The sequence below is a fragment of the Nothobranchius furzeri genome, chromosome 1 (genome assembly GCF_043380555.1).
Source record: "Nothobranchius furzeri strain GRZ-AD chromosome 1, NfurGRZ-RIMD1, whole genome shotgun sequence".
NCBI classification, from domain to species: domain Eukaryota; kingdom Metazoa; phylum Chordata; class Actinopteri; order Cyprinodontiformes; family Nothobranchiidae; genus Nothobranchius; species Nothobranchius furzeri.
In genome coordinates this window covers 97,986,442-98,002,395 of record NC_091741.1, presented here as the reverse complement: position 1 = coordinate 98,002,395, position 15,954 = coordinate 97,986,442, and the positions used below count along the sequence as shown (strand labels likewise).

General features: G+C 42.1%; 1 protein-coding gene across 2 annotated transcripts in view; it reads right to left on the bottom strand.

The window, feature by feature from the left end:
- The window catches only part of atrx (ATRX chromatin remodeler), a 60,771-nt gene that overhangs the window by 29,004 nt on the left and 15,813 nt on the right, over window positions 1–15,954 (bottom strand). For both annotated transcript variants that reach the window (XM_015943324.3, XM_015943315.3), the window contains exons 9-18: window positions 11,187–11,256; window positions 6,886–7,037; window positions 6,632–6,802; window positions 4,527–4,650; window positions 3,585–3,687; window positions 3,164–3,346; window positions 2,809–2,950; window positions 2,604–2,713; window positions 345–491; window positions 86–263 (exon numbers count right to left, since the gene is read on the bottom strand). In XM_015943324.3, coding sequence (XP_015798810.3) covers window positions 86–263; window positions 345–491; window positions 2,604–2,713; window positions 2,809–2,950; window positions 3,164–3,346; window positions 3,585–3,687; window positions 4,527–4,650; window positions 6,632–6,802; window positions 6,886–7,037; window positions 11,187–11,256 — 1,380 coding nt within the window. The remainder of the gene's footprint in view (window positions 1–85; window positions 264–344; window positions 492–2,603; window positions 2,714–2,808; window positions 2,951–3,163; window positions 3,347–3,584; window positions 3,688–4,526; window positions 4,651–6,631; window positions 6,803–6,885; window positions 7,038–11,186; window positions 11,257–15,954) is intronic.

Sequence of the window (15,954 nt, the reverse complement as noted above, 5' to 3'; positions counted from 1 at the left end):
CCTCTGCTCAGATGCAACGTTACACCTTCGTGACATTCTCCAGCTAGACATCACCAGCGTTGTTAAAATCATAGTCAACAAGTACCTGGATCCACAAGAGTTTTCTGAAATGTCTCTTTGAGCTTCTTGCTCTTGATGTTACGACCCTGTGTTAGATTTCGGTACATCTCGTAACCCATGATCATCACGCCACCAGACTCCTGCCAGCTCTGCAGGGCATATGCTCGCTCCTGTGGCCTCTTGACTGTGGCCAACTCTGTCACCTGCTCAACACGGCAGAGCAAATATGATCAGAGCCACAATGGAGGTTTAATGAAGAGCAAAGGACGGGAATGCTTCCTTACCTCTAAACTCTCCTCATCCTTTAATCCAACCTGCCACTTCTCAAACTCATTGAGCCAGTTCAGGACGGTGTTGAGGGGACAAACCACCAGAGCCGTGGAGAAGTCGAGCTTCTCACAAAGCAGCAGCGTGTGGAGGAACGCCACCACCTACAGGCCAAAAGGAAAACAGCTCACACTTAAACAAGGTCTCCTCAGACATTGACTTGAGCTCAACTCACTAAGGCTAAAACATTTTAGGGCAGAAATTACAGCTTCAACGTGATTCTTCAAATCAAGGCTCAGCACGATATTCTCAATGTACAGCAGCATTTACAAACATGACAGGAAACTACACCAGACCATCGAAACATTTCAACAGTCTAATGCAAGAGTGAAAATAACGTTAAGAATTTGTTTTTCTGGTCCGACTGGATGTTTGCTCTCAAAAACACTGCCGCTGCAACGCCGACACATTTATTCGTACTTTGAATTATCGTAAATCTGCGTCAGTTTGTGCCATCAGAAAAACAATCAAATGCTTTTTGAAAGAAAAGAAGCTCTGGTTTTAATTCTGCATAGTGTTATTGCAGAAACAGTTGTTTTAAAATATTTTTCTTAATGTCTTGATTTAACTTGTTCCTATTTTACATTTTTATTTTATTGACATTTCAATTCTATTGCCTAAAATGTTTTAATTGATGCTGTTGTTTTTATGCTTTGTGTGATGCGTCTCATGATGTTTGTGCAGAACTTTGTTCAAAGGCATCATATAAATAAAGTTTTTATAATTGCTAATGTCCTGTCTGCTGTTTCAGGACGCCTCTCTGTTCCTCCTTCACACACACAAGCGTTGCAGTGAGGGGCAGAAAAACAGACAGGAAACAGAGCAAAGAGCAGCTAACTGTGTTTAAAAGCCACATCCATAAATATCAGTCATAGTCGTGCCACAAAAAAACAAACTAAATTAACAGAAAGTGACCAAATGTGCCAGTTCACAAGCTTAGACATCAGGCTCCTGTAACCTAGAACCCACTCCCTGCTAACAGAGCTCAGCGGTATGACAAACTTTCATATTACAGTATTTTAATAAATCCTCAGTTTAGTGTTTTTTTTTTATCATACAACACTCTTAAGTGTTGCCATGGAAACATGTAAACACCGAGCCAGTCCAAACCTAACAGATACAGAGGTGTTGCTTGCTAGTAGGGATGTGTTTTGGTGAAATTCTGGCGATACGATACGTATCACGACATATTGCGATACATTCAGTCAGCATTTAGCAATTTTTTTGACTGAATTTATCATAGGAAAATTCAATGAACAGTCTAAACTTAACATGTTTAACATGAGGTATCTGAACCATATTAGAGGGATTTACATTTAATGGTGGAAACATCTGAATTGCACCAAAAGAAAAGAAAACACTCAGATGTTTTCATGTGAATTCTTCCAAAAATTAGATACGCACCTTTTGAATATAAATGCAATATCGCAGGGAAAATATCACAACATGTTGCCATATTGATATTTTCTCACATCCCTACTTGCTAGGCTACACCTGTTAGCAAAATAAATAAACAGAAAACATTTAGAATAATTATGTTAAAGTATATCGATAATGGTCAGCATTACATATTTTACACATTAGGTTTCAAAAGATTGTGCATAAAACATAACATGTGGACCAGTCCTGGCAGCCACCCCTTCTTCCCCGTGCATTGGTTCAGCACCAGGCTTGCCTGATGTAACCAAAAGTGTCACAGTGTGATAGACACTTAAATGTAATGATCTTTGGGTCAGCTACCTCCACAGTTAGCATGCTAAATGTTTACTATTCACAGAAACTGTGGTGTTAATGTGCATCAGTGAAATTGGTCCCCGCTGAAACATTGCCACTGGGCATGCTCCGGTCTAGTCTAGGCTGTTCACTAGTACAGCATGCATGAAAACATCTTATCATAAACCATATGACTGAGTGGCTAGAGGCTAACATTTTAAAACTAAACATCAGGGGAAAACACTGGATGTGTTAAACATTTGACAAAACAGTTCCTGGGTCAGTCAGGAATGCTTTCAAATAAACTGCAGCTTTGATGTTCACATTATCCCGTTGTCTGAAATAGCAACTTTGATCAGAAGACGGTAAATCGTTCAGCCCTACTGGTCACTGCCATGGCTGACCTGTAAACAATAAGCTTGAATGATGATGAGACTGAGATCTGAACAGCTGATGTCACATTTATTGCAGACTAAAAACGATGCTATGGGACCATTTCTTACCTGCAGAGTCTTTCCCAGACCCATGCAGTGGGCCAGGATGCAGCCAGAACCTGGATACTTCTTGATCTTTTTCACCGACTCACAGCAGCAGTCCCACATGAACTGGACCCCTGATACAAGACAGGAAGCACAAAGACCGGCTGTAGTCTGAAGCATCGTTACCTAATCTGCTTTCCTTACTTCTATCCCGTTTTCCTTCATTTACCATCAACCTGGTGAGGCTTGAGCTTTGTGACCATGTTCCTGTGCAGCTGAACCAGAGGCTCTTTGGTCTCTTCATCTTCATCCAGGACCAGCTTGGTGGTGATGGGACAGGTCACCTGAGATGCTTCTTCCAGGACAATCACCTACAGATTAGACCCAGAAGGAAATTGGGTTCAATTCATTTTAAAGTTAAAGTCAATCAAGTTTTGCTTTAAAATGTTTTTTCTTGTTACTTGTTGTTTCTGTAACACTGCCTTTTGTTTTCCATCTCTTCAAACTCACGTAAATGTGTATTTTCTAATTTTATAAAACCAATTCATCTCCAAGCGTCCAGCAACAGGAATATTTCTGTTTACCTCTCTGAGTTTCTGCCTGAGCGCCTCCCTATCAGCGATGCGCTTCCTCCTCTCCTCCTCTTCCTTCAAAGCATCTCTGGTCTCCGTCCGCAGCTTGTCGTCCTTCAGAATTTTACGAATCTTTTTTCGACCCTTGCGCTCCTCTCCGTCCTGATCGTCATCATCACCGTCTTCCTCTCCACTCTGTGGAAATGAAAATTAGGTTCAGCTCTCTGATCTTTGGCCCTGAGGTTAAAAGAGCTGCTTCTGAGAAACTCCCAGGATTTTTTTGCGCCCCTGGTGAAAATCAAAACATATTCCAGGTCTGAGCTCAAATAACATTTTACACATACATGACTGGACTAGTGAACTTCACGTGCGTGAATCTACAAACTCTGAAACTTTTAGGAGATTTTAGGGTAGCAAGCTATTTTTAAAACACCTTCTCATTGCTGGAGGAGGAGTCCTGAACTTTAATCCTGCGACGCTTCTTTTTCTGCTGCTTGTAACTTCTCAGCTTCTCCCCTTCCTTCTTCTTTGCAGCTCTACGGAAAAACAAACCTGATTAATCCAAGACAGTTAGAAAGTAAGACCCTCGTGTCTCCACCTTTTACTGAAGGTGGAGAAATGTTGTGCTTTTGCTACCAGTCTTTTCTTTTAAGCTTGAAACAAATGATTATAACTAAGTATTGCGCCAAAAATTCTGCCACCAAATATTTTCGGCCGAAAATGACCCAGAAGTACATTTTCAGTTTTGGACCGAAAGACCTAAATCACCGAAACAACATGGCCAAGACAAGCTGTCAGGTGTGCTCCGTTTTCATTTCATCCCTCATGTGACAACTTGCTCTTTGCTTCATAAAATCAGTACACTCATACGGATTTCAAAATAAAGTTTTATACTTTTAGTAATGCTGTTTTATTGCGATCGCTGGAGTGTTCATGTCAATTATTTGACCATGTTCTGAACACGGTGAAATGAGCGTTGGATCATGTGTGTGAAGTGGTTTTACTCTCATGATGCACACAGACTGTTGCTGCGTGCAGCAGCAACGCCACCTCCTTCCTCACTGGACAAGTGAAAATCTACATCAGAGGGTGAATATTACTCTTCAGAATCAGAGTCAGCCATTACCAGACAAAGAGCTTTGTCAACAATGAACAGACCTGTCAGCATCACAAGTTTTTCCTCTCTAATATATAAAAATAGTAGAAATCAGTATCTGACAAATGGTCAGAGATTTATTCTGACATCAGAACAATGTTGAAATGAAAGGGACAAAACTTCAAAGCTGTACTGTATTCATCCACTAGGGGGCGCTTGCTTTGTTTTCCCCGACATTTTCTGAGCATCTACATTGGAAACGTGGCCCTTTCTCCTCACCTGGTCTTTCGACGCTTGCCGTCATTGTCGGACTCACTCAGCTCCTCGCTCAGTGCGTTGCTCTTGTCCGAGTCCGAGTCACCCTCTGACTTTTCAAAGTCCGAATCTGAAGAGTCGTCACTCCCTACAGACCAACAAAACAGCAGCAACAAACAGAAAGCTCAGTAAATATGTGTCCTCCTCCGAATAATTTGATTTTGAGTGTATCTGAGTCCCAAAACAATAACTTGGCGTTGTGTTAAAATAAGAAGAAAAAAGAGAACGCATCCAAATTGTCCTTTAAGTTTTATTATTTACGGATCATCCCTTTCTTAGTTCATCTGCCAAAAAACATCATTCACTCGGGAAGTATTTTTTAAAACTATGAAAATATAGCCATGTCGCTCATATTTCTAATTGTTTACATCCTTGTGTTTTTCACTGTCAGCTGACTCCATGTTTTCGTCTGGGTTGCCGTAATGAACTGGGAGTTTTACTGGCAAATTGAAACTTAATGGAGGCAGGTGATTCTTTTTGACGACGCCTGAAGGGAAACGACAGAAAAAAGAAGTTTTATAGTCACGCAGCTGTCTATTGTTAAATGCCCAGTAGGCACACACTAAAGCCGGGCGTACACTGTGCGACTTTTTCACTCGCAGCGTTCAGCTTCAGCTCAAACTGTACGACTTCCTCGCAGAGCAGATCTCACGAGTCGTGTGCTCACACTGCACGACCCAGTTCTCGCATGCGACCTGACTGCTCACACTGTACGTCTGGTAGCAACACGTCGGCCCTAAAATGTGCTAAAAATAGCAGTTTTTACACAACACGTCAGACTTTTTTGTCTTGCCTGTTGTCCTTCGGGAGTGCTGCAGGAGGACACACAGGGATTTATGGGGGTTGGATGAGGAAAACGAAATAAAGAAAGTGAATCTGTGTTTTATGATCAGTGTAATTTGACATGAACACGACAAACGCTTTCTTGACAATCTTTGTGAGTAAAAAAACGTGTAGAAACAAAAACGAACAGCGTGTGTTATTAGGGAAATAGCGAGCGACCGGCCGGTGTTGTGCCATAAATCGACTCGCTGCCAAAAAATGATTAGCCACTAAAGAAAGGAAGGGGAAAAAGTCAAATCGCTGGAGAATTGTTTATTTACATGTATACAACGTTTACATTCAATACAGGGCGCCATTTTACATTGTTTATTTATTTTTTTAGTATCAAGGCTGTAACATAAAGAAAGCCAGTTCTTACCACAAACCATCTTTCAATCGCAAATATTGCAAAAAGGATTAATATATCCTCATTGTGAACGTTTAAGACAAATAGCAACACTTAAAACAACTTCCGAACTGGACAAAACTAAGCTAATCATTTTTTGGCAGTGAGTCGATTTATGGCACAACACCGGCGTTGATGCAGGATTGCGCGCGCATGCGCCGTGAGCGGTTCTGATACTTTTTGGATCGTAGCTGCTCACAGCTGCTCGCAGCGCCGCTTCAACAGTGCGATACCCTCACGAGGGACGAGCGAAATATTAAACACACCAGAAGTCCCTGCGACCTCACGACTGCTGATCGGCGGCTGGTCACGTGGTGTTAATCGCCTCTCGTAACCCCCTGTACACTACACGACCGCTCGGCGCAAAACTCGCCCCGATGTCGTGGCTTCTCGCACGACTGGAAAATTGGCTCAAAAAAGTGAAAAAGTCGCACAGTGTACGCCCGGCTTAACAGAGGCTGTTGCTCTGCCTTTGCTGTCTGGTTTCAAATACGTTCAAACTGAAGACATTTTAGCTTTTCTTAGGGAACACTTAAGCTCTGCATTAGCCTACTAGCTAACATGTTGGTGTCTGAATCCTCGCCTGCTGTAAATTTTTTGATGTTCGGGTGTTTAGTTCGTGCAACAATGAATGTTGATGCAGAAGAACTTTTTTAATTAAAACTAAGCCATTGTTTTTCCATTAGAAAATCTATCTCAGGATGAATTTACAAAGTCATGGTTGTTGTTTTAAAATGTTAAATCCAATCTTTTCCACCTGATTCCAGATCCTTTGAAAATGACGTGTTTGGGCCTGATTTTCAATCGGAGCTTCCCTAGCAGTAATGGTTGTGACTTTTACCTTTCAGCCCAAACTTTTTCTTTCCTTTCTTGTTCTTTTTCCCTTCATCAGACGCGTTGTCCTCCCCTGATTCACCTTCGCTCAGGGACAGTTTATGACGGAGCAGTTTGTGTCGTCTACCACTCTTCTTCACTTCAACTTCAGAACCGGAGTCTTCTGTAACTTCTTCGTCTGTCAGGGGAAATTAAACAGCTTCAGACTAAACAGAATTGGGGGAACGCTTATTTTAGAACAAATGGGTGTTTTTAGCAAACCTTGGTCCTCCTCTTCCTCCTCCTCGTCATCATCATTCTCTAGAGCTTTCTTGGAGGATTTCTCCCCTTTCCCTTGATCATCGTCAGAGGAGCTCTCGGCTCCTGAAGAGTAGTTGGATTTGATTTGGGCGAGAAGCATTTTCTTAGCAATCCTGTAAGATAAACACAAATGAAACAAACTAGCATTACAGGCAGTGAAACGTTTTTAACAAATACAAAGAAACACGACCTGATATGATGGTATTAGCCAGCGAGCTGACTCGCGGTTATTTTGACGGCCAGATATTTAAAAGGCCCATCTAAATAACAAGGGACAGCATTCTGTAATATATGCTTGAGAATTTGCTTTTTGTGGACGTAAAATAAAAATCTGATTATTGCACAAGTTTGTCAGTAAACGTCTTCGAGTCTGTACTACTGGAAATACGCGGATTAATTGGAGGGCTTACTCCAACACGAATCCCCGTTTCTACGCAGCGCCTGTAGCTGGAGCGACTGGTTGAAGACGTGCTTGTAAACAAGACGGGGTAACGTTGGTTACACAGACCTGGTTTGGGTATTCTATTTAGAATTTTGTGTTTTCATCACACTTGTATTTCATTTCATGAGAATTTTTGTTGCATTGTTTGGAAAAATTATCATTACACAAGTATTTGGTCATTATGACAAAATAGCTTCAAACTATGAAAAACTGACAATTTCACATCTGTTTTAACATACAAATTCTCTCTCTCTCTCTCTCTCTCTCTCTCTCTCTCTCTCTCTCTCTCTCTCTCTCTCTCTCAAGTTGTAGCATTGTGGAGTGGCTACATGTGTATTAAATGATCAATAAGATGTGATGATTCCATATGAATTTGAAATATCAATCTGACTGATCTTTGAATGTTTAACCAGAAGACTTTAGTTTCTTTGACTTATTCAGGGACCATAAACACACTTCATATTAATTCAGACAGAGTCAAGTATATAGTTTATAAAAAATAATTGATTTCCATTTTCCTTAAACTAATGATTATACAACATGACAATGTATGAATTAAATGATGGAATGGAAGCTAGATGTTTTAGCAAAACCTTTAAGTATCTGAGAGAGTTTGTGGAGTCTGGGTTGTAAAATCAGTTTGGCTGTATGGTTTGACAAGTATGGTCCCTGAATAAGTCAAAGAAACTTTAGTCTTCTGATTTAACATTCAAAGACCAATCAGGTTGACATTTCATATTTATATGGAATTATCACATCTTATTGATCATTTAATGTGTATGGAGCCGATCCTTAATGCTACAAAGTATTAATAAAGTTCACAATTGCATTATATAAAGGTTTTTAACACAAAAAGATATCTATTGCTGCTTTTCAGTGATTCTGCTCAGAAAAAGTCATTTGTAAAGTCAAAGTAATCTCTGTATTATTTATATTACAGTTTAAAACATTTAAATGTCCTTAATAAATAATAGCCTGCTTTAAGTTTCTGTAAAAAGACAAAAAAGATTCACCTGTTGACAACTAGTCAGGGTTAATGTGACATTTATTCAAATCAACACTAAAGGATGGAGACATCTTTATGAAATAAGATGCTAAATTCCCACTAGTGCAGCTGTAGTTATGAAAATCCTTAAAGATAATTTCTACCTGTTCCTACCCTTATTTTCAAACTTGACTAGCAAGAATATTATCTGGACTAAGATAAATTATATTATTGCTATTTAGAACAGGAATTACAGAGTGGTGTTGTTGATTAAATATCAAAATGGCTTGCCATACTTCTTATTTTTAGACAAATACAGGGGAAATGTAGTACACTCTAGAGCCCTGCACTGAAGCCCTAGGCCCTCGGGTCGGCACGGCCAACGACTGTGTAATTAACTCGGACATGGGCCGGGCCGGGCGCCTTTATTTTTATTCAAAATCATTAAAAAAATTAAAACACTTAAACGCAGCAGTAGAGCCCTGTGCGGGACTGTTTTCTTCATCCCGCTCCGCTCCCGCTGAATTTCTGACCATTACAGCCTGCAACCGCAACGTGTGTGTTACACTCCCGCCCGCACCTGCAGCGTGCATGTCTACTCCCGCCCGCAACCGCAAAACTCGGAGAAATTATTACCTCACAATAAAAGAGATGTATTGAGTTTGCGTCCTCAACATGTCATTTTATAGGTTATCCGCTTTCACTGCAGCGCTGCGCTCCGTTTCAATCAGGCTGTACAGCAGGATTTCCCCTCATAGCGATATTTTCTCGAACTCTGATTGCTTCATGCTATAGATCGTTGGAAAGCTGCTTTTATGTACTTTTAGGAACCATTGGAATTATTTGAATCTGATCAACCATTCAAAAGTTATAAAACGGAGCATTTTGGATGACAAACTTGCACGTCTCTGAATCTGTGTTGTGGTTTGTTGCGCTCAAGACAGGGAATCCCGGTGGATACCGTAATGTATTGTATATGCACGGAAAGCCCCATTTTTAATCTTTTCAGCACCTTTGGAATTTTAATGATATCTTGAACTAGAGCAGGGATCAGCAACCCGCGGCTCTTCCATCCATCTGCCGCTCTCTGTGCTTGTAAAATAATGAATGGATATTTAAATAAAATGCTTTATATTTTACTGAATTAATTTTATATCTGTAAGTCAATTCTATGTGAAGATTGTCTGCGTAAACCTGAACAGTTCCAACCCAGTCTTACTGTGAGACCGGGTTGGGTCACGCGTGTGCGTAATCATATGCGCTCATGAGCTGAAGAGGATGTGAGATTCTGGGATTCTCCTCAGACAGACTCCTGGATGTGTCGCCACATTGGAGACAGGAACAAGCGCTATTCAGCCTAAGTTTCATAATCAGGGAACATTTTCTAAGTGACAAGTCTCTCTGAGAGACAGGGTTTGGAAAACACTCGCTTCAGTGGGAGGAAGCTTCCCGCATGAGCTTCTGCGACGCTCGGATCCTGCACATCTTTTAACACATTGGTCAGGATTGACGCACTTTGTTTTCATTTAGTTGGTTAAAAAAAAGTCGGGCTCGGGTCGAGCCAGAGAATCCTGAAAACCTTTTCGGGCCGGGTCGGGCTGGGGCTCCACCCCCTCGGGCCGGGCCGGACACGGGCTCAGATTTTAGGCCCGTGCAGGGCTCTAGTACACTCCCAAATGAACCCTTGTTTACTGTGTGTTCTAATATGACAGTTAAATCTCTTCAGTCACTAACGTAATCTGACTCAGGTATTTGTGTGTGTGGTGATCGTAGAGATGATGAAACATCATCATCAATCATTTTTCTGCAAGCTCTGAAAACAGGTGAGTCATCATCCTGAATTTCCCCTTTAGTAGCTCTGGGAATCTAAAACAATCCCACACAGGGAAAGAGATTCAAGCACTTCCTAGGTGGAAACGGATCAGTCTTGATGCTTCACGCCGTTTCTGTTCGCATTCGTTCCAGTTTCACTTTGCTTTTGTGAGTGCAGGTCGCACTTTTGTCTTTTTTTTATTGGCAGTGTTGGAGAAGTCTTCATGGTGGGTCAACTACAGCGTTTCATATAGTGGTTAATAGCCAAACAGGTTAATCCCTGTCACCCTACCAATGGGTTTCGTTTTTCCTGTTTGTGTAGGAAAACAAGTCGTGTTGTTTGTTGCTCTGATTGGTCCTAGCGCTGTCCAATAGCATGTGGAGACAGCTTGAAAGACAAGACTCAGCCCCATGACTGAGCTGTGGCTAAGGCTCGTGGCGAGACTATATATTCACATGTATAGGATGGCTTGCCAGGTTAACAAAAAGGGTTAAAAATGAACGATGGTTCAGTAAAGAGCAAAAATACATATTTGGAGTCTAACCAGTGAATGCTGCCCAGCAGGCACTAAACATCTGCGACATTCTTTAGTAGAAACAGAGTGTGAAAGTGCTCACATTGTGTAAGCTGTGGAAATAAAAGCAACATGCAGCAAAAACCAAACTTATTGATTAGGTTAAGAATGGCTGCGGTCAGGCAAAAGGAAAACTTTCAGTTGCAGTTTATATTTAGTCTGTGTAAATGTTAAATAACTGGATGTCTAACTTTCAAAGATATATGCATTCTTTCTTTTAAAAGGAAGACACTTCTTTCATAGTTGTTGCTTTATATAAACAGCATTTCAAGGTTAATTCATGAACTCTTTCCATGCTTGTTTTGTTTAGTAATCAACTGAACCACAGAAAGGTGAACAGTAAAGCTGATTACTGCAAAAACAAGTAAACATAAAATGTTTCTGCCAGACAGAGACAATGTTTGCTCAGCTGTCTGTTTCCAGTCAGTAGCTAATCATTTCCTAGTACCTGTTCTCGGGATCATCATCGTCATCTTCACAAATCTGACCGTTATCCTCTTTAGCGTCTGCTTCATCTCCTGTGGACAAATAGAGAGGCTGTTCAATGATGGTTCAGAACATGCATGTTCTTCACAAACGCCTGAAGTTCACCATCTACCTACCGAGACCTGTGCAGGTTATTCTATAAGTGTCAGATTTGTATCAAAACCCAGAGCTTCATACTCTTTACAATACAAAGGACAGTACATGGGTTATTTCTACTGTAAAACACCATTCAACAACAGCCATAGTAGATGCCACTAATAGCGCATTCACATGATTTTGACTCATGACAAAATAACATGAATGACACATGAGTAAACAGTGTAAAGCCCGAAACAAACGCGCCGCGGTTTTTGGAAGTCAAATGGTCACACAAGACGTGCAGCACCACTGAGCACTTCTTGGAAAGTCGCGTGATAGCCACAGCATCACGCGGGACTTGACAGGTTCAAGTGACTCTTTCGTTTTTACATGATCAGACTTGCTTTCGTGTTTTGAGAGACTCAAATTCATATAAAAGTATCACTGCCTCTGTCACTGTATAATTCTTACAAAATGTACCTTTAAACCCAGGGATTAAAGAACCTTGCAACTAGAGCATCAATTGACTTCAAGAAGCAGGTAAATTACTCCAGTGAACTTCTGCACATAAGGAACCTTAGAACAACTTTTGTCTATTTTACCACTGTGAAACCCGTCAGGAATCTTGGTGTAACCCTTGACCCAATTCAATTAAAGGTTATTTATATAGCGCCAAATCACTACAAGAGTCGTCTCAAGACACTTCACAAAGTAAACATTCCAATACGGATCAGTTCATTAAGCCAATCAGAAAAGTTTCTTATATAAGGAACCCAGCAAATTGCATCAAGTCACTGACTAGTGTCAGTGACTTTACAGCAATCCTCATATTAAGCAAGCATTTAGCGACAGTGGAGAGGAAAACTCCCTTTTAACAGGAAGAAACTTCCAGAGGATCCTGGCTCAGTATAAGCAGCCATCCACCACGACTCACTGGGGGTCGAGATAACAGAGCAGACACAAGCATACACCAACCCACCCACACACATAACATATTTACCAAGTAATGTTTTGATGGTTGCATTGTGATTTCTTAGTAAATATTCTATTTGATGAGAGATAAAACTTTTTTGTATTTATCCTAGTGAATCTATAATTAAATGGGTAACTAGTAGTAGCACATTCAATGTCAAGGAAATGTTATTATCAGGAGAGCGAGAATGTTTTAGTGGTTAGCAACAGTGTTCAAGCCGATGGCCCCCTCCATGAGGGCACCACAGCTCAGCAGAACATCACTGTAGCTTCTTCTGGGGAGAAAAACACTTAAGAGAAAAAATTAAATTAACAACTGAAATAGCAGGAAATAATGCAGTTAAAGAGCAAATTGTAGAAGAAAGTAGTAGAGTGTGGAAAGTGGTCAGTGTATCCTCCAGCAGTCTAAACCTATAGCAGCATAACTACAGAGATAACTCTGGATAACCTAGCCTTTTAGATGGAGGCATATTGGAGGCAGGGCAAGGGAGAGTTGTCTTTACCGACTGTACACTCCACCTCCCTCTACTCCCCCACTTGTCCAGATCTGGGCTAACATCAGATTTTAACCATAGGCCCTATCAAATAAAAATGTTTTAAGCCTGGTTTTAAAAGTAGACAAGGTTTCTACCTCACGAACTAAAGCTGGGAGTTGATTCCACAGGAGTGGAGCCTGATAACTAAAATATCTGCCTCCAATCCTATTTTTAGATATTCATAGAACCACCAGTAAACCTGCAGTCTGAGAGCAAAGTGCTCGGTTAGGAACGTATGGAACAATCAGGTCACCGATGTATGATGGAGCTTGATTATTAAGAGCTTTATATGTGAGAAGGAGGATCTTAAAATCTATTCTGAATTTAACAGGTAGCCAATGTAGGGAAGCTAAGACAGGAGAGATATGACCTCTCTTTTTAATTCTCATCAGAACTCTAGCTGCAGCATTTTGGACAAGCTGAAGACTTTTAACTACATTAATGTAAGAGTAATGAATTACAGTAATCCAGCTTTCCTTGTAAACAGCTTACACCCACCATGTCATTTTCTTCCTTTGAACTGTGCTTATTTGAACTGTGCATCACCCCCCGCCTGCTCGTCGTGCTGATTTATCGGCCTCCAAAGACTGACTAACTTCCTTAATGATTTCTGTGATCTTGTGGCAGACTGCATCCTAAAATATGATTATGTCCTATTTTTTGGTGATTTTAACATCCATATCTGCTGTCCTGACAATGTGCTTGCTAAAGGTTTTTTTTAATTTGCTAGATTCATTCAATCTAACTCAATGGGTATCATCCCCAACTCATGCCAGGGGTCACACCCTGGACCTGGTTCTTTTTTGGTCTCCCCGTCATGAACCTTGTGCCTTTACCTCCTGTGTTCTCTGACCACTCTCCTATACTCTGTGATGTTAAGTTGCCATGTCCTGTCCCTGTGTGTGAAGCTCCAGCTACACGGTTCAGAGCCCTGGATGCAGAAACTATTTCAAAGTTTGTGGACTGTATGTCTGTAAGGTTATGGGCCATTCCCATCTGTACCGGGTCGGCCCCAGCCTGGCCCGGTTGATTCCACATATCCTTGCCTTTAGCCCATGTGGGCTGATTCTACCCACCAATCAGAGGCTTGCTCTAATGGAAGGTGTGAATTTGCTGTCAGCAGTGGGTGTGTTGGCCCTGGTAGGCCTGAAGCAGACCCCCTCGAGAAGAGGACTGAGAATGAGCCTTGGTTGGCCCGGAAAAATACCAGGCCACCCAGATATGTAAACAACCTACGCTACCCGGCCCGGGCCGACCCGGTACAGATGGAAATGGCCCACTAGAGACCTTTAACCCTGATCCATCTAACATTGATCATTATTCACAACACTTTGATTTACTTTGTAATCAGGTCCTGGATGTGGTTGCCCCCTCAAACTTTGCAAGTCTCGGCCTAGGAGGGAGCCTTGGCTCTCTGATGTCACACGGACTTGTAGGCGGGCGTGTAGATCCTCTGAGAGAAAGTGGAAAAAGGATGGCCTACAGGTCTCGCGTGAGTTGTTCAGAGCATCTCTGGTTGCTTATCAGGATGCTGTGAGGGCTGCCAAAACGGCCTATTTTGCAGACATCATTGAAACAAAGTCCAATAATCCTAAGATTCTCTACAAAACACTAAACTCTGTTCTGGTGTATCAGGAGCCTAGCTTAATGTCTCCTACAGCTGCTGGAAACTCTGAAGCTTTTCACAGATTCTTTGTAGATAAAGTGTCAGGCATTAGAGCTGCTATTTCTGGTAACTCTGTTGACCCTGTTTCAGTTCCTCCATCACCACCCACCCTGAGCTCCCTCAATACTGTTTCATATTCTGAGCTGAATAAGCTTGTTGCGAGGCAGAAGCCATCTGGCTCTCCACTTGATGTTCTACCGCCTCGTCTCTGGAAGGCTGCCTTTCCGTGCCTTGGCCCTTCACTTGGTCAGATTACCAATGGGAGCCTCAACACAGGTGTTGTCCCAGCTGCTTTGAAAGCAGCAGTTATTCGGCCGACCCTGAAGAAACCTGGTGCTGATGTCTCTGTGATCGCAAACTACAGGCCTATCTCTACCCTGCCTTTTACATCAAAACTGCTTGAGAAAGTTGTTTATCAGCAGCTGGTCTCACATTTAGCTGACTCTGATCTGTTTGAGGTTTTCCAATCAGGGTTCAGGTCTGGCCATAGCACGGAGTCAGCTCTACTGAGGGTCCTAAATGACATCTATCTATCACTAGATCAGGGTACATCTGTGGTGCTTCTGTTGTTAGACCTGGCAGCAGCCTTCAACACAGTGGACCACGCGATTCTACTCGATCGCTTGGAATGATGGGTTGGGATCAAAGGGTCAGCTCTGGATTGGTTGGAGATCGCATCTCCACAACAGGACATTCTGTGTTAAACTGGGTGATGTTTTTCTTCTTGGGAGGGGCTCCGCTGGGGGGGTCCCACAGGGGTCGATCCTTGCCATTTATCTGCTACCTCTGGGGTCAATCTTTCGTAAACATGGCCTATCATTCCATCTCTATGCTGAAGATTGCCAGATTTACTCTCCATTGTGTCAGGAGAAAGGTCACTCTATCCAGTCCTTTGTGTCCTGTGTTAACGAGGTGAAGTCTTGCTAATGGCCAATGCTCTGCATATGAATGAGGGAAAGACAGAGCTCATTGTTTTTCACCCCAACAGCAGGAATGTGGATCGTTATGTTGATCTTGGGCCTCTTTCTCCCTACACAAAACCAGTTGTGACCAGTTTGGGGGTGAAAATTGATGCTGGACTTAAATTTGATGCTCACATCAACTCTGTGATCCGGTCCAGTTTCTTTCACCTGAGACACCTTGCAAAAATCAAGCCCATGCTGTCAAGAGCCCACCTGGAGCGGGTACTCCATGCTTTTGTAATTTCTAGGCTTGACTACTGCAGCTCTCTATATGCAGGGTTGTGTCAGTCATCACTGCGTCGCCTACAGGTTGTGCAGAACAGCGCAGCCAGGTTCCTGACTGGGACCAGGAAACGGGACCACATCAGTCCGGTTCTGGCCTCCCTGCACTGGCTTCCGGTTTGCTATCGTTCACAATTCAGACTCCTCGTCTTTGTTTTTAATTTTTTCCAGGGTGGTGCTCCCCCCTACCTGGCCACGCTCCTGAACAGACATTCCCCATCACGCGCTCTGCGC